The sequence below is a fragment of the Camelus bactrianus genome, chromosome 2 (genome assembly GCF_048773025.1).
Source record: "Camelus bactrianus isolate YW-2024 breed Bactrian camel chromosome 2, ASM4877302v1, whole genome shotgun sequence".
In the NCBI taxonomy this organism is placed as follows: domain Eukaryota; kingdom Metazoa; phylum Chordata; class Mammalia; order Artiodactyla; family Camelidae; genus Camelus; species Camelus bactrianus.
In genome coordinates this window covers 33019843-33042325 of record NC_133540.1, presented here as the reverse complement: position 1 = coordinate 33042325, position 22483 = coordinate 33019843, and the positions used below count along the sequence as shown (strand labels likewise).

Below are 22483 nucleotides of genomic sequence, written 5' to 3'. Positions count from 1 at the left end.
GGCCACGCCCCGCGCCGCCACCCGGCCCCCGGCCCCTCCCGGGCTCCACGCACCGGCGATGGTCGCTGCGCCTGCGCGCCGGCCGACGCGGGGCGGGGTGAACTGGCCAGGCGGAAGGGGCGGCACTTCCGTGGCCTCGGGAGGGTGAGTATGGGGTGGGGGGTGCGCGGGGCGCCCGGAGTCGCGGCCCGGCTACCGGCTCAGGCCGCTTGGGGTCCGGCCTCAGCGTCGGGGGCGCCCCCTGGAGGACCTGGGGTAGGGGAAGGAAGAGGAGAATATTGAGTTAGATGATGAGAGTGCGGGAAATGTGTGGACAAGCAGGCGTCGGCAAAGTGGGTTCAAAGAGAAGGTCAGTGTGATTTGTCTGTAAAGGAAATTCTCTGTAAACAGCGTTTTAAAAATTTCATCATTTTGGACAGGTTTATGAGTTTACCGTTGTGCCACAGTAAGGCAGTTTTGTTAAGGTGGCTGGTCTCTTTATCGCTGCCAAACCTGCTGAATGATTAACCAGAGGATGTATCGGAAAAAGGAAGGATAGTCCAGTGTTAGCTACTACCACCCTAGTGAAATTAAAACTCATCTTTTATGGAATAAAACCCACGCTATAAAACTAGGGTTCAAACTGAAAGTCCCAAACAGCATCTAGGTTCTGTGAGCTACTGTGCCAGGTATGGGCTAGGTCTCTTCCAGCAGACATACTGGATTCAAATAAATTTCTATTTCTGATTAGAAAATGAAGGACAACCTAAACCAAAATGGCCTAAACAAAGTCTTATTTAATTACCTGAAGAGAAGTGCCCTAATACATATATTTTGGAAAACAAACACTACTATAGCTTTTACAGGTTGGTACAGAACCGAAAGTTTCCTGAAACCCTGTGTGGATTGCTCATCATTTTGGGGTCCACAATGTTCAGAATATTCTTTTATATAGAAGGAGTTCATATTGTTTTGTGTTCAAGGTAATAAGAAAAAAGACTAGGACAGTTCAGATAAGGGCTGTTTTCTGTTCTATTCTATAAGGAGAGACAAAACAAAGTGAAGTTATGTAACCATAAGGTATGTAAGTTAGAGCTTGAGATATTTGAAGATGTGTAAAAACCTGTATTTGGCACGGAAAGTGCCGGTGAGTGCTTGAGACATTTGCCCCTCAGCTGATTGTTGCCATGTGGGAATGTGGGTCCCTCATACATAGATCTGATTTTCTCCAACACAGGCTAAAAACCTGTATTTTTGCTATTTTTCTAGATTTTTAATGTTATTGGCAGCCAATTCAGTTATGCACTCACACTCTGTGGGCCAGGAACAGCCAGTTTGTGACCTCTGCAGATCACCTGAGTACTCAGAAATAGAGTTAAAAGAGGAAAAAGTTTCCAGAAACCGATAGGAAGGGATTTAAGAAAACAGTGGGATTTAAGCTGGACTGAATAGGAGAGGTGTCATGGAGCGAAAAGGATGTATCAAGTGAGTGAAAATCTCAGTTGGAAAAGTAACGAGCAGGTGTGGAAGATAATGAGTAAACTTTCCTAGGAGAGGTCTGGAAAGGGCAAGTGCAGCTAAGTGGGAAAAAATTGCTTTGGGAAACCCTTCGGTACCAGTCTGTCTCCTTGGGCAGTGGTTCATACATTTGTGCATACGTCATAATCACCTGGCAGGCTTTCGAAACAGTGGCAGGCTTGGCCCCCACCTCCTGAGTGGGGGCCAAGTGGGAGGTCTTGGGTGGGGTCTGAGTTTTTCTCATCAGTTCCCAGTTGATACAGGTGCTGCGGGTCTGGGGACCACACTTTGAGAACCACTGTCCTAGGGTGTGGGAAACTATTGATGGAATTTGGTGTGGATTAGTGAGGAGATCACATTCATGGCTCAGTGTGAGTCTTGCTGTGACGTCCAAGATGGAGGATTGGGGAGGGGAGAGAGAGAGAAAAGAAGGTTCCTTGCAGTTGGTAAGCACCTGCTTGATGCCAGCCCCTCACGCACACTATTTTCATTTCATACTTCCTATGACCTGAGATGTAGGTCTTAAGTATTTTCATGAAATGGAGAGTAGTAGAGATTGCCCAGGTCCTATAGCTAGTCTCAAAGCTCCTTAAGACTGGTTCAGATTTGAACTAGGATTCTAGCAGTGGAAATGAATCAGAACATTTAATGGTGATGGAATTTAGAAAAAGGCTTCCCAAGAAGACTGAAACCTAAAAGTGGAAGTGGGGAAATCTTGAGTCTTAACTGGGGAAGTGATAAAAGGTAAAGTGGACAAGGAACTTTAGAACTTCAGTATGTGTTCTGTATTGCACTTACATAACAATGACCTATTTCAAAGTGCCTTGTTTAAAAAGTCATTCTGTTCCCCCAGAATTTCCTGAAATTATTTGAAAAGGAGAAAGTAAAGCCTTCTGTAAGGGTAGTGGGAGATGGTAAACAGATTAATGGCATCTGTCAGCCTATCGTCACATCAAAAGTGGCATTGAGAAACAGGAACACACGGTGTAACTCTGCTTTGCCTGCGTGAACTGTGCTGTACCGCAGGCGCTGACCTGACATTGATTTTGGAAATCCTGAATGCTTTTTCTTGCCAGGGCAGTTATTGAAATTGAGAATATTCATTGGATCAATTTCAAGACAAATATCCCAAGTCAGATTGGCTGCTGCTGAGCAAATTTTTAATGAAGGAAAACATCCATATATTGAAATCAGACTTTAAAGAAGGAAGTTCTAAAAATATATTTACACTGTAAACTCTATAAAAATTTTAAGTTTTCAAACATTCATTAGCCAAGTAATCAGCGTAATGGAGTTATTGACCCATACAGAATTGCAGCAGATATTCATTCATTTATTCTGTGAGCAATAAACTACGCTGTGGATAGAGCGATAATTCAGTCTAGGCAAGACTGACATCTTAAAAAATGGTCACAAAACAACGTGATCTGCACTGTAATAGAGGGATGTGACCAGTACACGATGAATGGAGATAGAAATGACGACTAAAGGGGTGTGGAAAGGAGGCCAGGGAACTGTTGATGGAGGAGGAGACTCTTGAGTTGATTCTCGAAGGCTGAGGAGGAATATGTGAGATGGTTAAGGAATTCCAATCAGAAGAAACATCAGGGACCACGGCCAGGAGGTATAAAGAGTACAGGCTTTTCCAGGACCCGTGTGCAGATCAGAGTGGTTACAGCAGTATGGTGCAAGTGGAGGAGGGAGATCAGTTAAGTTGGAGCAGCTCATAAGAGCACTCATGAAGAGTATGAAGTATTTATGCAATGACTGTCTTGGCTGGATTGTAACGTTCATGATGTTAGGAGCCAGTTTGGACCCATATACCGATGTATTCCAAGGCCTAGCAGAAGGCCTAGTATGAAATAGATTCTCAATAAATAGTTGCTACATGAATGAATGGCTGAATCACAGGAAAAAAATGTTTTTAACAGATAAGGCAGAGGGAACTTTTAAAGTATTTTAATCAGTGGCATAATACAGTCAGATTTTATGAGGATAAGTGGTAGTATGGAAGATGAATTAATAATGGCTGTAGTAGACTGGGGTATTTCAGACTTAAGATTGTGCCCATTGGTAGATTGCAATCTGCATTTTAAGAAAAAGTAGAAAAGAGTATTAGAGTATATCACATGCAATCGGGGTAAATAATGTTTTGTGAAACGTTTGTTTCAGTTATGTACCTCTGTGTTGACTGATGTAAGTGTATTTCTTCCTATGGACTTCTATCAAAGTTTGAAAGCTGTTAGAGTGGAGCAATGTGGGCCTGATGGTGGAGAGAATGGAATGGATATGGAAGATATTTTGGAGGAAAACAAGTGTGGAAAACGAGCATCTTAAAATGCTGCTGTCCACAGGAACCTTGCGGGGGAGGGGTGCGCTCAGCAACCTGTATCAGCATATTTGTGCTCTTGCTGGTTTTCATTATTTATAAGTAAGTTGACATTCTGGTTTATTAGGAATGGCAGTGCTTTGAGGCATCTGACTGTGTGTTGTAAATACTGCAAAATTTCTCTTATTTTGGTAGTGCTTAGCTAAAAATTGTAGGATGGAACCAATTCACAGAAACAGCTTGAGTTAATTCTTGGCTAAGTTCGTTGCTTTCATTCCATAAGAAAGCAGGAAAAGGTGCTTAGTTACATGAGCAGGTGGGAAGGCCTTCTCCCCACCTGCAGGATTTTGCCACCCTGTTCGACTTTGTTCTGCCTGTGACATGTAAATAAGGGCAGAAAGATGCTCATACAAGGCTGAGTTATATTGGCTTTGTAAAATTTTGTGGACTCCTTTAAAATCTGGTTGATTAAATTAATGGGTTTAAGTCTATTATGTGCTCAGTTATCAGGTGTGAATTATTCTGTGGAGCAAAAAAAAATTTAAAAATTTTAGAAATTTGGTCTGTTCTGTCACTTAATACATTATCGGGAGCTCCTACTCATAAGGTTTGCACAGAAAATGTAAACTCATTTTTCATTCTGGCCTAAGTAAAAAAAAAAAGAGCGAGAGAGAGAAACAAAACACAGATAAACAGCCTGCCATAATCACTCCATACTCAAATGTGAAGGGTCATTTGGTGTCCCTTTAATGTGACATGACACCACTCCTCTTTATATGACAGTCTAGAGTCAGCACCATACAAATCGGGATTTATGAAATCTATAGTTTTTCCAAAGTTCTGCCACAATCAACCTAACCTTAGGAGCCTCACCTATAAAATAGAATCTCATCTACTGTCGTGGGGCTTAGCTGAGGAAATGCACGCACAAATGGCTCACACATAGTAAACATCCAGTGAAACGTAGCAGCCACTGCTCTGCCATTCATTGGTCCAGAGGGTTTGGGGACACCAAGAAAATCAGCCCTCTGGGAGAGATTGAAGGTATAATGTCCTAGAATTATATACATCTGGGTAGCTTTTTTGATTTGGCAAAAGAATGTTGTAAAATGGTATGCTTTTCCTGGCTCTTTTCATTTAAAGACCTTTTAAGAATTCTGCTGGCATCAAAGGGCAGGGAACTTTGCAGACCCAAATTGTGATAAACCCTGCAGTGTAAATCAAAAGCTTGTCAGATAGTTGGCATGGATCTTCTGAGAAAGACTGTAATTAAATTGTTGCACAAAATCACTATTCTGAATGTTAGCACAAAATCTATATACTATTTATTAGACTGTTTTAATTATCTCATTTATTTAGGGAATGCTGTTTGCTTGCATTATTAGAAGTGGACATTATTTTCATCTGCTAATGCTCTTGTTACTGGGCTTTGATTCCTGACAAACCTATCTTTAGGTTTTTCTGTTTTGGAAGATTAGTTAGATGTCAAAAGTGGCCTTGATTCAAAACAGGGAACTTAGAAGACAGGATGTTTTTAGTAAAGATCCTCAGGTCACACAGGTTGAGACTGTTATTCAAACTTTTTTTTTTTTTTAGTATATTAGATCAACATAAAGTACATGGAATATCTACTCATGAACCTTAAAAAATGATTATTACGAGGTTGCCATGTGCCAAGCACTGTGCTAGATGGATACTAAGGAAATACAGAATAAGGAGTTGTCCTTTCTCTGGGAGGATCGTCAGCTGCGGTGAGGGAGGAGAATTGAGGGGAAGGAGAGGTCTATAAATAGAGAAATTAGAGAATAAGAAGACAAGCACTCTGCCTGAGATGTGAACAAAAGGCTGAGGAGCACTGAAGTTAGAAAGAGTTGACTGCCTGGGAAAAGCAGGGGAAGATGTGTCTTAGAAGAGGTGATATTTGAACTGAGCAGATGTTTGTCAGGCAAAAAGTGGAAGATATGCATTCCAGACACCTAGTTTTTATTATAGCATATAGACGGTTTTTTAAAAATCTGCCATGCTCAAAAATGGTTACTAGCCCATGTGCACCACATTATTTCAGAGCGTTGTTGAACTTCAAATCTTAATATGGTGATTCTGATAGACGTCTCTGTGAATAGAAGCCTAGCTGAAACATGACTATCACTTTTTTCACCTTGCAAATAATTTTACTAGGCTTTTTGAGTATGTATGTTAATTTTATGCCTAGTATAGAAATTGACACATAAATACAATCGGATGTAATGCTGATGGTTTGATAACTGGTTAAATTAAATATTTGCTTCTCATATTATGAGGAAATGTAAATGCAGAAGGAAGCAAGTTACTGGTTATAGCAAAGATAAAAATTAAATCATGAATAGGTATTAGATATCTCTCATTAAAATTATAAAAATTCCAAATTTCATCTTTAAAAAGTTTTTTTTTTTAACTATAGCAACTATATTGGTTTTGCTGCTATAGCAAATTACCACAACTCAGTGGCTTAAAACCACATACAGTTATTCTCATAGTTCTGGAGATCTGAAGTCTGACATGGGTCTCTCTGGGCTAAAATCAAACCATCAGTGGCACTTCCTTCAATCCTGGCAGCTCTCGGGGACAATCCATTTTGTTGTCTTTTGCAGCTTTTACAGGCTGCCTGCACTCCGTAGCTCACGGCCCTTTTACTCCTTCTTCAAAGCCAGCAAGGGTGGATTGAGTCCTCCTCGCCTGGCATCACTCTGCTCTTCTTTGCCACCTCCCTCTCCCATTATAAAGGACCTTGCTAATGACATTGGGTCCACCTGCATAATCCAGGATACTCCTTTTACCTTAAGGTCAGCTGATTAGCAACCTTAATTCCATCTGCAACTTTTAATTCCCCTCTGCCATGTAACATAACATATTCACAGGTTCCAAGGGTTAGGATGTGGACATCTTCGTGGGGCCATAAATCTGCCTACCACAGTAACATATGATGCTTTTTAAAAATCAGAAAAAGAATGATCAGCCAAAGCACAATGTATAAGCACCATAATATCACTCATCCATAGACAAAGTTAACACTTTCACAAATGTATTCCTTCCGGGTGTGTGTGTAAAATTTTATGAAAAATGGAGTCAGCCCTCTTTATCTCCAGGTGCTCCTTTGGTAATCTCATTTGGTCTCTTGGATTTAAATGACACCTGAACACCGGTGATTCTCAAATGTATACGTCAACTCTGACCTCTTCCTGAGACTGATAAATGCAACTGCCTACTCCAGATCCCACTTGAATATTTAGTAGGCCTCTTAAGCTTAATGTGTCTGAAACTAAATGCCCGACCTTACCTCAGACCTCACCTCCCACAGTCTTCCCCCGCTCATTAAAGGGCAGCTCCATCTCGACCGTGGCTCAGGATACAACTCACATCTCGTTTATTAGCAGGTCCTCCAGAATTCATCCAGAATCTGATCTAATACTACCCCCCTCCCCAATCCGAGTCATTATCATCTCTCATCTGCATTATTGCAGTAATCTCTTAGCTGCTCTCCCCATTTCTGTTCTTGTATCCCACAAGATCCCTCTAAAACAGAAGTCCATCAGGTTCTCCTCTGTCCCATGGCTGCCCATCTCACTCACAGTCAGTCCTTCCAGTCCTCTCTAAGGCCCTCTGTCTGTTCCCCTCTCTGGCCTTCTCTCTCACACTTTCCTTCTTGCTCATTCACGTCCAGCCACACTGGCCTCCTTATTTACATGTCTGGTGTCTGTCTTCCTTTACTAGGATGTTAGCTCCATGGGGGCAAGAACTTTTGTTCAATTTGATCATCATTGCATCCCCAGTGCTAGACTATCATGTGGCACAGAGTAAATGCTCAAATATTTGTTGAACGAATGTTTTATAACCTTGTTTCTCTCTCCTTTCTCAATATATTACTTTGCTCTTTTTTTGAACATAGCTTTGTTGGATAACAAGAGGTAGTCATGGTAAGACTTAATTAAAGGGCATATTTTAAGTAATTCTCATTTTTTCTTAGGCTACATGTGATAACATCTCCCCTGAGGGAGAAAAGGACTAGGTTAGTAATCAGAATGTTCTGTGTCCTGGTCAACATTTCCTCTTTCTCAGTTCTTTGGCTCTTAATGCTGCCACCATCACTGCTTCTTACTGCTCTGGGAGGACCAGTTACTAATATCTGTTTCTCTTTTAGCTAGAGGAATGACTGCTCCTTTATTCTGAAACAATTTATTAAGAAAAAAATGCCACCAAGAGGTAATAGATCTGAGTCCTGGCCCTGCCCCTGGCTCTGACTGTAGTCATCTAACTCACTCTTGGTTTCCCCTTATTAAATGAGAATAATAATAACTGTCCAGTTGTCCTCATGGAATTTTCTGGGGGGGTAAAATGACATAAAGTATTTGAAAATGGTTCATAAAGTCCTGAGTCAATAAAATAAGTGCAGGTTAGTATTTTGGGGGAATAATTGCAACATGCCAGGCTCCATGCCAAGGTTTGAGCATCCTTAACATGGACAAGAGGGTCTTGAACTTAAGTTCTCTTTCCCGTTTCTTAATGCCTTGTCTTGGTCCTGGTCCTCACCGCGTCCTTTGGGTCTTTGCTGGGGTTTTGTCAGCTGGGCTGGGTGTCACCAGGGTCTGATCACTCTTGGCTTCTCGGCACTGCTCCTCGTGTTATCTCCCCAGGACCGAAGTTGATCAGGTCACTTGCCTCTGTGAAGATCTCTGTCGTTTCTCCACTGCCAGCAAGACAGCATCTATTCCCTTAGCCTCAGCGTACATCCTGATCCCGGCCTCATTTCCTGTCACTAGTTCCATGGATATGCGCCAGGTTTCTGCCTCACTGAATTTCTCAATCTTCTCTGATTGGCAGGGAGAGACCAAGTCTCAACTCAGCCTCTATACAAGTGTGTCCTCAGCCTAGAAAACCCACCTCATCTTTCTTCAGCTTTGTTCAGCCTTTCAGACCCAGCCCTGACATCAACTCCCCCATAACTTGAACCTTCTACTCCCCCAGGAGACTTAGTTTCTGTAATCTTGTCTGTCCCCACGGCACATGGTTCTTTCTTTGCACATGGTGTTTATTATTCTGTGAGCTGTTGACATGCTGGATTATGTTATTTAGGGTAAGATAATGAGGCAGTCCACCTAAGATGGTGTAGTGGATTGGATGATGACCTCCAAAAAGATATGTTCATGTCATAATCCCTGGAATTTGCGAATGTGACTTTATTTGGAAAAAGGGTCTCTGCAGATGTAATTAAGGATCTTGAGATGAGATCATCTTGGATTATCTGAATGAGCCCAATTCAACGACAAATGTCCACACCAAGGAGAGGCACAAAGAGAAGAGTAGGCCAGGGCCAGGAGGCAGAGATGGGAGTTATGCAGCCCTGAGCCGAGGAGCCCCTGTGCCCCCAGAAGCTGGGAGGGGCAGGGAAGGATCCTCTCCCAGAGTCTTCAGAGGGAGTGCTGCCCTGCTTACAGTTTGATTTCTGACCCCCAGCCTTCAGAACCCTGAGAGGATATGTTTCTGTTTTAATCCACCAAGTGTGTGGTTGTTTTAATCGACCAAGTTTGTTGTGATTTGTCACAGCAGCCATAGAAAACTAACATGGGGGGAGGGTAGAGCTCAGTGGTAGAGCGCATGCTCAGCATGCATGAGGTCCTGGGTTCAATCCCCAGTGCCTCCATTAAATAAAAGAAATAAATAAACCTAATTACCTCCCTCCCCAACAAAAAAAATTAAAAAAGGAAACTCATGCAGATGTTTACAGTACAGTGACTGGAACTTAGTATCATTGTCATCACCGTCAGAAAGCATTGTCACCACTGTTACTCTTGCAGCCCTGGGACCTGGGAAGTGGAACATGCTCAGGAAATAGCCTTCCCCATGAGCTTCCAGCCTGGTGGCCAGTGGTGACGGTGTGGATGAGAAGTGTGTTCGAAGATGGTATCCAACGAGATCTTCCAGAATAGAGCGCCTCTTTTGTTTGCTTGTTTGTTTTGAATGTCTTTTTGTGTGTTTGTGTGAAGGGTGGTAATGGATGTTTTTAAACTGTTTTTTAGAAACATTTGCAAATAAATTGTCCTTTTAGAATAAGACGAATTTTATATAGATAGAGGTCATAATGACCCCCACCGCCCCCCAAAATTGAAAAATGATGAGCAGTTATAGTTCTAACAACAACAACAAAAAATCTTAGAACATTTTTTCTTTTTCCTAATAGACTTACTTAGCTAAAGTTAATTTTGTGCTGGCCTTGGAATACAATTTAAGAGGTATTTTGGAGCACTAAGGTAATTTATTTCATTGTGCTACAAGGTACTTGAAAACCAGAATTTTCCAATAATCATAAACACAGACTTGGTAGGTTATATGTATTATTTGTCTGTAAATTTTAGTTTGCCATTGGAAGCTAGGTCTGTGATCTGATTTTTTACTGAAGTTTTATAAACTGGCATCGTAGGAAGAAAAGCTCGTATTTACTGAGCTCCTACTCTACTCTGGTTACCGTCCCAGGCTTTTTATATGAATTAACACATCTTTTCTCACAGCTGTCCTAGTCTCTTACCTGTTCTCTTAACTCAGAGGAGGCCAAGGCACAGGGTGGTTAAATAACTCGCCCAAGGTCATTATGGCTTAAGTGGCGGAGACTCAGAGTGGCCATGCCTTGTGAGCTCAGCACCCCTCTGACTCCCAGAGGACCCCGTCAGCTTTCATTGTCTAATACAGTTTGAAGTGGAGAAGATCAGTGAATGTAAGGAAAGGACCCGCATCCCATTCCACAGTGGTTCAAACTGGACTGTACTTGCCCTCAGAGATTCTGATTCCTGGGCCTGGGAATATGCCCTTTTAGTAAGCACCCGGGCGATATCTGACTTTGAGATACACTGAGCTGGACCCAACAGTCCTCACAGTTCATTTTGCGTGAGGGCTTGGGGCGGTGGTGGTGATGGTGGTTTGTGTGCTTATGTTAGGCCACGCTTCACCTATGTCTGTGTTCCAGATGAGTCTGTTGAACACACAGGTGGATCTAAACTTACGCCTCAACACCTGCATTACTAATCACCTTTCTTTTGTGGAGAATGAATAAAAGGCCAACATCAGAGGGATTTTTTTTTTTAAACTTTTGAATGAGCTTCAGAATAGGGCATATTTGATCTGAGGAAATTGTTACAGTGAATGTAATGTCCACAGACAGAAGAGAATAAGCATGACGCGAAATTTCTACCCTGATGGTTTGGGATTTTACTTTGTTTGTTTTGTTATATTGGTTTTGGTTTTGGTTTTTGTGTTGGTTTTGGTTAGAAGATTTTACTGTGCACTTAACTTTAGCTGCACTTCACAGCAGAGCAAAAATTTCACGATTTGGGTTAATCTGAATGTTAACTATGGACAAGGAGGGAGTCTTCTCTGTCAGGTTTGGTAAGAAACTCTCACACATTGGGACTACCAAAAACCCTGATTACGTGTGGTTTAGAATCTCGGGAAAACACTAAGCTTACGGTTTTATTACTTCAGAAACTTAGTTGTATGTTGAACTGGCAAAAATGTGTTTTCCTTTCTTTTAGGGAGTCACAAATCACATTGAACCCAAAAAAATCCAGTGTTTTCTCCAGTTACAGACAAAATGAACATTCCCATGCTGCTCCAGCATCCTCCCCAGCACTTCCTAAAAGGCCTCTTAAGAGCACCTTTCCGACGTCACCACTGCATCTTTCACTCGAGTACTCATCTCGGATCAGGAATCCCATGTGCCAGGCCACTCAGTTCTCTTGGACGCCATTGTACAACGTGGATGCTGCTGTCGGATGGCTTAAAGAGAAAACTGTGCCTACAGACAACCGTAAAGGAACATCCAGATGGATTTTCTGATAAAGAACAAAGATTTGTGGATAAACTCTATACTGGTTTAATCCAAGGGCAAAGGGCCTGCTTAGCCGAGGCCATAACTCTTATAGAATCAACTCACACCAGGAAAAAAGAGTTAGCCCAGGTGCTTCTTCAGAAAGTACTAGTCCACCTCAGAGAGCAAGAAAGGTTAAATAAAGGGAAGCCACTGGCATTTCGAGTGGGTCAGTTCGTTGTTTTTTTTTTTTTTTTTTAGGTCTGCCTAGTGAATATTTTTCTAGATTCTCTCTCTTCTTTTAAAATAAGTCTAAATAGTTTGTGATCTAACGGGGATTTGTTTTTCCTTCAGAATTTTGAAATGAATTTTAAATGCCTTTTCTTTGCAAAAATTAGTCTTGTTACGTTAAAAAAGAAAATGCCATGACCATTTGAACCAAGGCTCTGTATTTTAAGAGAATAATGTAAGATTTCTGTTTTGGCAGGAATCTTGCTGTGGCTCCCAGAATAGGAACATGACAGGAGAGCTGTTTACCAGTTTACTCCTTTCTCTCGGTAGAACTTCTGCTTAATAGTTTAACATGAATTCCCTGTTGTGGTTACATCAACCATAATTACCCTTAATCACATTTCAGAATTCTACTTCTTAGGTGTTTCATTAGTCTTTCTAGAGGCAAGTCTCTCTTCTTTCAGATACTTTTTTATTAGCGTTTCTGGAAATGGCTTGACTCTAAGCATAACCATCTTAATACCAAAATGTATTTTAAAGGAAAGACCATATTCACTTGTGATCTAAAAATATCAGATGTTCACTTGACTTCTTGAACAATTGACCTGTTTCTGTAATTGCAAAGAAGCTTGCTGTGTTTTTGAAATTGTTCATTAGAGAATGGTCTAGATATGTTTGACTAGAAGGAATTTAGCAAGTCAGTTTTGGGTGGAATGAGCACTTTTCACGATGGCAAACTGGGTAATTCCAACCAACCCAGCCACTAAAAACAACTTGAAGTGGTGGATGAAGTGCAGAAATTGTGTGAGGAATGAGCAAATACACTTAAGAAATGGACTGGCATTGCACTAGACTTTTATATCTCAGTTTATTTGCAACATCGGGTCTAAAACTGCTCGTCTTTAGGGTAACAGGGCCTAAATGCTTTAAAGATAATTTTGAAAATTAAAACTAGCTGATATTTGTACTCATCCACATTTTTCACACCCCTTATTCTCCTGCCCTCACTCAGGGGACTCTCTTTTTGAGAGTACTGCACTGGGTGTTAATAATCTTTATGTATCGTGAACAGACAAAATAACATACTCCCAAAGAGAAATTCCAGTTACGACAAAGTGTTCACTTACTAGGCTTCATTCAGAGAATCTTTGAAGAGAAAATGTCCAGAAATACATGGAGTTAGCCAGCAACTCACACTTAACTAGCAACTCATAAATTTGCAGGGCTCTTCTGGTTCTGCCATCTTGACCTTATGAAGCAAGATACACCTATGTCTTTGTTGCAGTGATTTTCCCACCAAGATAAATAAAAGCACCGAATGTTTATTCAGCACCCACATAGATGTTTAAGACAGAGACCTCCCCTGGAAATTTTGGGAAGGAGCCAGGCCTACATATGCCATACATACTTTTGACTATAATTACAATTAAGTGCTTATGTTTTATAGGCTTTATTGAACATACATATCTCTTCCTGGATGCGTGTGCTATTCTAAACATATTGCAAAATTAACTCATCTACTCCTTACAGCAACCTGAAGAAATAGGCACTATTATATCCATTTTATTGCAGAGTATGCTCAGGTACAGAACGGTTAAGTAACTTGCCCAAGATTACACAGCACATAAGAGGCAGGGCTAGAAACATACCTGGCCGACCGGCTCTAGAGTTTGTGCTCTTACCTGCCACGCTCTACTAACTTGCCAAGGAGGGGAATTTTCTGCCTTTCTTAACATGAATTTTTTTTTTTTTAAGATTCAGTTTATATTATTTTCTTGGCGTCATGGGTGAGATTTTTAAAATTATCTTTCATAAATAGTAAATTATTTTCTCAATCACTAGGGAGTTTCAGGAATACTGAGTTGTTTTCCCCCTGGGAAGACAAGGCGTACAGGATTAGGGTGGGTGGAATAATTACTGGTCGTGACGGGAGCTGGGCAGATGTTGTAGAAATTCAGCACAATTCACAACGTAGGCAGTGCAGTCTGCCCCAGAAGACCCGCATTATAGTGAAAAGGCAAATCGCATTTTGTAATTTTTAAACCTGAATTTGGTGAACATATGGAAATCAGAATTTGTTTCCTCCCTGTGTCCTTATTACTCAGGGACTAGATAGATAGGTAGATTTTCATTTACCACTTTAGGAAGTGTTAAACTACAGTTGTGATGGTTTTAATAAATTAGGGGGAATAGAAGTTAGTCTGATATTTTAATAGAACTCATCGTGGTGCTCATTTCGTTTATTTCATTAAATTACAAGGTCTCTTTCCTCCATAGGATTATCTGGGCCTCCTGGTGCTGGAAAATCAACCTTTATAGAATATTTTGGAAAAATGCTCACTGAGAGAGGGCACAAATTATCTGTGCTAGCTGTGGACCCTTCCTCTTGTACTAGCGGTGGTGAGTAGTGTTGATTCATTTTAAATTGCAGGGCAGTGGCTCGTGGGGCTGGCTCTCTGTTACAGTTTAGTGGGAATTTGCACAGACAGGTGACTTCTGACCTCAGGCTGAGTGAAGGAAGTGAGTTCTCGGGGGAGTGACGTGGAGGCTAAGGGAGGTGGTTTGGGCACTGGGCTGTCCAGCGTAGGTTAGCATACTGGTCGCCCAGGAGTAGGAGTAGTCACTTAGAGAACTAGGAGAACAGGTTTCAGAAGATGAAGATAATCAAAAACAAATGTCAGCCTTTTGTCTGTCCCACCTCAGGCTCCGCCCCTTTTCCCACCTGTTGTTTTTCCTGGCTGCATCAGCCCCTGTGCAGTTCAGAAAATGGGTTCTTACTCATTGATTTCCTCATATTGTTGTAATATCTCTTCTCTTAAACTTAAAAAAAATCTTTGTGCCCTATGTAACTTGGCACCTGTTTCTGTTATATGTTCAGCTGAACAGAAAGCTCTTAGAGGGACCGAGTGATATCCTGCCCTTCCTGGCAGCACTTAGCACAGTACATTGTACACTGTGCTAAGCAGTTACTGATTTGAGGTCATGCAGTCACTCAAAGTTTAATGTGCAGCTCATCCTAGATAAAATGAATAAACTTAGTTCCCCAAAGGGTCACTTAGGGGACACATAAAGCTTACTCTATAAATACTCAGGAAAGGTTTTTCTTCCCTTGCCCTTCTTTCTGATTTAAGCATTTCACATCACAGTTATTCACTTTACAAGTATTCCAGTGCCTACTGTAGGCAAGGCTTTGTGCAAGGAAGGTACTGTGTTGTTTGTGGTGAATTAAGACAGTCCTCCTGGCCTTAGGGAGCTTTATATCTTTTAAGGTGAACAGACAAGTGAACACAGGCCACTACCATGTATTGTGTGTTATGAAGAGGGAAATACAGGGTGCTTTGTGAAAGTTTTTGCATTAAATCCTGTGGGTTTAAAGCTAAAAACTAAAGATGATGTATTTTAGGGCCCTTGGGTCAATAGAGAGGTAGGCAACAATTCCTGTTATCACCCATTGAAAAATCTAGCTGAGAACATTCACAGTATTTGATTCACTATAATGAAAAAGTTATCTGTAAAATAAAATTTATATTCACAAGGTTCAAGATTAAATCCATGTCAGTGTATTATCTTATTAATAATCTAAGAACTTTGTTAAAGGTAAGTACTTGAGCAAAGAATTTTTTTAATAGTGGCCCTCATTTTTAAATAGATGAGAAGGCTTTTTCCACTACCTTCATAATACTCTAGAATACTTACAATAGCAAAAGAAAACAATGCTTTTGATGACAGTAGCAGAAATGGTGACGTAAGATAATCTGATGAAAGTTACATAGCTATAGCACTGTTTACAGTAGCCAAGACATGGAAGCAACCTAAATGTCCATCAACAGATGACTGGATGAAGAAGTAGTATATATATGCAATGGAATACTATTCAGCCATAAAAAAGAATGAAATAATAATAATAATGTCATTTGCAGCAACATAGATGGACTTAGAGACATCATACTAAGTGAAGTAACTCAGACAGAGAAAGAAAAATATCATATGAGATCACTTATATGTGGAATCTAAAAAAAATGACACAAATGAACTTATTACAAAACAGAAAGAGACTCACAGACGTAGAAAACGAATGTATGGTTATCAAAGGGGAAAGACGTAGGGAGGGATAAATTAGGATTTTGGGGTTTGCAGATACATACCGCTATATATAAAGTAGATAAACATCAGGGTCTTACTGTATAGCACAGGGAACTATATTCAATACCTTGTAATAACCTGTAATGAAAAAGTATATGAAACAGAATATGTATATGTATGACTGAATCACTATGCTGTACACCAGAAACTAACACAACATTGTAAATCAACTAGACTTCGATTAAAGAAAAGGTAAAGTTACATAGCTATGTGATTCCTAACCTTTCTCAAACCAAAAATGAGGGCCCCTTTCTCAGGTAAAAAAAAAAAAATACATAGACTTTGAAAGGAAAAAAAATACACAAGGATGAACAGGACACCCTAAGTATACATTTCTACTTTATCATTGCAACAGTATATACATTTGAAAAATAGCATTACATTAAAGTTTGAGAAGCCTGCAGCCAGTCCTTGTCATGCTTTAGGTTCACAGATCCCCTGCCGTGGGAGCTTGGAGACCTCCCTAAGGGTCTGCAGTCAACAGTTTTGGATTCATTGGTAAAGACAATTATATGGGAGAGTAATTTCATAATGTTTAGTTTGGTGTGTTAGGATCTATAGGATAATAATTTAAAGGGTAGCTTTGGCAGATTGTTGACTTACACAGAGATGGTTTTACCCAGAAAATTACTTTAGAACAAAGTTCTATGTTCAGTAAATAAGGTAGTGGAGATACGTGGTACGTGTGAGTCCTGGAATTAGAACCGCTGAGAACTCTAACCTGGAATCGTAAGGGCAAAGATCATATCTTTAAGGAACATCTCAGTGTTTAGCATGAACTTTGGAAAAATTAGCTCTTAAGCAGAGTGAAAATGAAAATTCAGGTCGGCCCAGCAATATACCTTCACGTGTTACCGTAGGGCTAAAGGAAAGAAGGTAGAGGTAATTTCACTAGTTCCAGGGCTTCTCAGTCGTCTCGAATTTGCAGGGACTGATGTTTGCCAAAATGCTGCAGGAAACCCTGAAACATCACCAGTTCTATTCCATAGGTGTTACATGAATTGCCTACTGTGTGCAAGCACTCTGTGTACAAAATATGTAAGACACGGCCCTACAGATGCGGAACTCAGGTTAAAGCAGAGTCTCTGAGCCTTGGCACTAATGGCGGTCTTTGCTGTGGGCAGCCATCCTGCACCCTGAAGGATGCTTAGCAGTGTCCTTGGCCTCTGCCTACCAGGGTGACAAGTTCAAATATCTCTAGACATTGCTGAATTTCCTCTGGGGGGAAAAACCCAACCCCATGTGAGAACCATGAACACAACAATGTTAAGAGGACAGTAAAGAAGCCAGCCTGGCTAGAACAGAAGAATGATTTGGGGGTCAGTGGAAGCTGGACTTGGACAGGTCAGGTAGACTGCATTCTCCGGGCCTCCAATGCAAGGCTGAACCTCTAGTCAGTGGGAGCCCCTGTCAGTTTTGAGGGACTTGAAACGTTACAGAGATTAACTTGGTGTCATTATATACGCTGTGTTGGAGAAAAGCTCAATCATATGAAACTCATTTTGAGGTTTTGGGAGAGATGTCATAAAACACTTCCCCTAAGAGCTGGCTGATTGATAATTAGCTCTCGTAGATGTTCCATGATTATGAAACGCAGCCGTGTGTTTTAGGATCACTCTTGGGTGATAAAACCCGAATGACCGAGTTATCGAGAGATATGAATGCGTACATCAGGCCATCTCCTACGAGAGGGACTTTAGGAGGTGTGACAAGGACCACAAACGAAGCTATTCTGTTGTGCGAAGGAGGGGGCTATGACATCATTCTTATTGAAACTGTAGGTGAGTGTGATTTTCTACTTTATAACAATGGAATACTACTGTAATGAATGCTATATAAGGATGAGTGACAACTAATTTCATTTGTTCATTCAGCAGGTATTTACTAAAGAGGTAATTAAATAGAAGAAATCTCAGACTCTGTAGGAGATATGAGTGTGTAGGCTACAATCCTTACCCTTAAAAAAGGAAAGATGAGCCCTGTGTCTGGATAACTTATACAAGGTGCTGTGTTTTAAGTGCAGGAGGAGAACTATGAGCATTAGGATGACCTGCGGGAGCACCACTGTAACATAACACCTGTTTTGTTTAAGCACAGTCATAAGTCTGCAATGCTCGCTAAGAAAATTAATGCAGTTGGACCCCTCTTGAATACAGGGCCGTGTTTTATTTCATCTTTCTCTTCCTTGCACATTCCTAGTTACACACGGTGAAAATACTGAAAAGGAAGCCCTAGGAATTTACATTCCCCTGGAGAGACGGTCTGTTATATTACTGTGTGATCCGTGTTTTGACACAAATTGGACTCAGATTTGGGGAATCAGGGAAGATATGAGGAAGGAGGTGACCACTGAACTCAGTTTTGAAGGAAGAATGGATTTAAGGACAGTGTGGGCTGGAGGGCATTCGCCAAGACACAGAGGAGAGAGTGAACGAACGTGGCCTGTTCAGAGAACTGCAGTCCGCTTGGGACACTTAGAGCACGAGGGTGAAGGGCAGGAGTGAAGAGGTGGGGCTGGGGACCAGGCCCTCCACCGTCTATAGAAGGGCGGATGGAGGAAAATTGCCTGGGTGCTAGTAGGAGAATCAAGGGCGAGGAGGACCATACCAACTAGAGAAAGAGGTGGCCACCGTGGGCACCTGTGACCACACAGCAGAGGGGTTTCTCCAGCACGTTTTTGGGGGAGAGAACCCGGACAGCTGGATGGACCCATGGTGGGGTTTGCAGGGTGGGTAGAAGGATGAGGAGGAGGGAAGCTGCATGTATTGCCAGGCATGGCCAAGGATTAGAATCCTGGCGCTGAAGCTGCCCACCCACTGAGGGGAGGCCGAGGAAGTGAGAAAGAGCGAGAATGAGGAGGGAGACTGAGACACGGGAATACAGGCCAGTGGGGGGGGGGGGGGGTGACAGGTTTGTTAAATGGCTAAAATAGCGGCATTTAATACATGGCTCGGAGGTGGGGTGCTTAAAGTGGGATCGGGTGGAGTGTGTGATCGTGAGCGTGAGTAAATGAACTGGAATGGAAGTGATGGCGAGGGGTTGTTGAGAAAGCCAGATTCTGGTGCATATTTTAGAATACCCTTGTATACCCTTGCGATTAAAATTTCAGGTGTGGGTCAGTCAGAGTTTGCCGTTGCTGATATGGTGGACATGTTTGTTTTACTGCTGCCACCAGCAGGAGGCGATGAATTGCAGGTAATTATTTTGACCTTTCCCCCCAAAACACAAAGCATACATCTCGAAATCACAAATTTCCAATGCTGTGTTTTTGTCAATTAGGTTGGTATTAGTGCAGGGCGAGATACATCACTCACACGGGCTGAAAGACCTGAGTCAAAGGCACGTTCTCTCCATTTTTCCCCAACTTTCAGTAGTAGAATTTGTGACCCTGAGCGAATTACACAGCTCTGGCTTTTCCACCGGTAACATGAGAGTGAATAAAATACAGGCATAGCTCCAGCCAGGAGTGACCACTGTCACACGGATGCTTGTGATCAGCTGGTTCCAAAGCTCCTTGTAAGATAGTCCGCTGTTTTGAACTGGGACCCCACCGTCGTAGTCTGTATGTTGTAAAGCAGGGCTCTTACTTTCCCCCTGCAGTGCAGCCTGGCGTTAACTACCTGGAGTTCGCACGGCCTTCACAGGTCCGGGCACCACCCCACACAAGACTGCCTTCACCCCAGTCACCCACAGCAAGCCCAGCGGGTCCTAGGCCACCAGCGCCTCTGACTGGCTACCAACGCGGGTGTTCCCACTGCCCCTCAGGTTCGATAATTCACTGGAATGACTCGGAACTCAGGCAAGCACTGCATTGCCAGTTGCAGTTTTATTGTGAAGGATACAAATCAGGACCAGCCAAATGAAGAGACCACATACAAAGAGGTCTGGAAGGGCTCCAGACTGAAGCTTCAGCGTCCAGAGTTCTTACTGGAGCCTTGTTCTGTAGGCATGATTGACTGAATCACTGTCCACATGACTGAACTCAGTCTCCAGCCCTTACTTCTCCCCAGGGGAGGTCAAGCTGATATCACGTGGCCTCACAGGCTCAACCCTTGAATCACAAGATGGGTTTTTCTGGCGTGGTAGCCCCTATTCTGAAACCTTGGTGTCTAAACTCAGTTATGGCCCTGGGCACCCATGGTGAATGACAAGACACTCCTGTCACCTGGGAAACTCCAGGGATTTAGAGGTGGCCTCCCCGGAACCTCAGAGACCAAACAAATTCTTTATTATACAACACCTCCCTTTCAGTTGAATAATTCCAAAACCATAGTGATAGCAGACTGTGGAGGCTACCATTTAGAAACATGAACTGTTCACATTTAATCATTGAAAGTTATGTTTAAAAATATCTGAAAAGGAATTTTAATTTTAGACGGCAAAATCTTCCAAATAAAGTTTAGGATTTTTCTAGAGTTTTCATGCAGCATAATTTAAGTGAAGAGACTGAGGCATTTTTAGCCATCAGGTTACTTTTTCCCTCAAATGTAACCTGAAAAAAAATGCTATGTACGTTTAAGGAAAACTTCAAAGACTTTGCTTCTGAAAGTGCAGATGTTAGTGACGGGTGTGTGTTCTTTTTAAGCACCTTAATTAATGATGGATGGTTTTTTATCCTGCAGTCTTAGCTCCTGAGAAGTAGAAGCCATCATGAGACAGTGTGAGCTGTCTCCTGGCACTCGGTCATGTGGTGTCTAGGTGATACGTTTACTCTAATTCTGAATGTTTTTCAACATGTTAGTCTCTAAATTTGGAAGAGAGATTACAGATGACTTCCAGAGTCCTCAGAGTCGGTGCTTTTGAGTAACTCCTATCAAGTGATTGTGATTCCTAGTACCCAAGGCTTGGGAAGGTGCAGAGAACAAGTTAGTTGATAAAGTGTATGACGTTCAAAACCTTAGCATTTACTGGTGTCCCATTTTTGCTGTAACTAAATGTTCTGGACAAAATCACTTTCTTCTCTTTTTCTCTCGAGGGTATCAAAAGAGGTATAATTGAGATGGCAGACCTGGTAGCTATAACCAAATCTGATGGAGACTTGATTGTGCCAGCCCGAAGGATACAGGCAGAGTACGTGAGCGCCCTGAAACTACTCCGCAGGCGTTCGGGAGTCTGGAGGCCAAAGGTGAGCTTGCAGTCCCGTCTGCGTTTTTCACGTTAGAAGTGGACAGTGCATGTTAGAAGACAGGATGTGAGTCCCAGGCTAGATGTATAATCAGTCTTCGCTTGTATATGAGATTATAATTTAAAAAGTTATGACAAAGCCAGAGTGTGCAGTTACAGTTTTAAGTATAATCCTTCAACCACTGGATGTCAAAAACGAGATGCGAGGTGATGGACTAGCTTGCTTAAGGCTTGACTGGAGCCATTTGGAAGTGATGGCAGATCCATTCTGGAAGGAACCATCCTTAAGATTATGGAGCAGCTAATGACTTGATTATCTATATTAGAATTTGAGCAAAAGAGGAAAGGCTTCTGGTGTGATGACTGCCCTTCCCATGATGCTCGTTGGGTGCTATCTTCAGTAAGGGAAAAAGGAAAATTCCATAGTAAATGATGCAGTAGTACTAAGGCAGCACTTTATCCTCAGGAGGACACTACGTGATTAAAGAATAAGCTGTAATCACTATAGTGAGAACAAGGACGACGTGTCTTACCGTCAGCTCCCGGCATGTCGTCTTGTCCACGCAGGCACCAGCCCTCAGCTCGTAGCACCTGCTGAATCAGGCAGCTTTGACAGAGGGCTGGGGCTTGGTTTCATTTGCTGGCACTGAGCCCTCGGGGAAACCTGCATAGCATTGCCCTTCTCGTCCTAGTGACCCTCTCACGGTTCCTCCGTGTTGCTTCTGAAGATCATTCGAGCAATCCTAAGCCAAAATAAATCTCTGAGACAAAAAATCTGACCTTGCCTCCGTGTCTTATTTCTGCTTTGCACTTAGTAATCCTCATCAGTTACCTTAGTATATTTCTGGGTATCAACTTTGACACAGTGATGTCTCATTTTGTCCATATACTGTAAGAATTAACTACCAGAGTCCCCATGAGAGTGCTTTCTATCATTTTAAGTAAAAAAATTCTGGTTTTTCCCTTTCCTGTAGGTAATTCGCATTTCTGCCAGAAGCGGAGAGGGGATCACTGACGTGTGGGATAAGATGAAAGAGTTCCAGGACGTCATGCTTGCCAGTGGGGAGCTGATTGCCAAACGGCAGAGGCAGCAGAAAGTTTGGATGTGGAACCTCATTCAGGAAAATGTGTTAGAACATTTCAGGACCCATCCCACAGTCCGGGAGCAGATTCCTCTTCTGGAAGAAAGGGTTCTCAGTGGATCCCTGTCCCCAGGACTAGCAGCAGACTTGTTGTTGAAAGCCTTTAAAAGCAGAGACTAGGAAATGCACCCTACACAATGGTTTTATGTATCATTTCATAAAGTACCTTAATATTGAAAGTCA

At 42.0% G+C, this 22483-nt stretch overlaps 1 protein-coding gene across 5 annotated transcripts; it reads left to right on the top strand.

The window, feature by feature from the left end:
• Nucleotides 1-20: 20 nt before the first annotated feature.
• On the top strand, nucleotides 21-22483 carry MMAA (metabolism of cobalamin associated A). 5 transcript variants are annotated; one of them, XM_074377807.1, is made up of 7 exons: nucleotides 21-144; nucleotides 11386-11889; nucleotides 14169-14291; nucleotides 17645-17815; nucleotides 19144-19229; nucleotides 21010-21159; nucleotides 22133-22483. In XM_074377807.1, the coding sequence occupies exons 2-7, from the start codon at nucleotides 11445-11447 to the stop codon at nucleotides 22418-22420; spliced, it is 1263 nt and encodes a 420-aa protein (XP_074233908.1). In that variant the 5' UTR covers nucleotides 21-144; nucleotides 11386-11444; the 3' UTR covers nucleotides 22421-22483. The 5 variants fall into 5 exon arrangements, with proteins under 5 accessions (XP_074233908.1, XP_074233911.1, XP_010952886.1 ...); XM_074377810.1 differs by having other exon boundaries at nucleotides 46-144; nucleotides 11434-11889; XM_010954584.3 differs by lacking the exon at nucleotides 21-144 and adding an exon at nucleotides 159-349 and having other exon boundaries at nucleotides 11434-11889.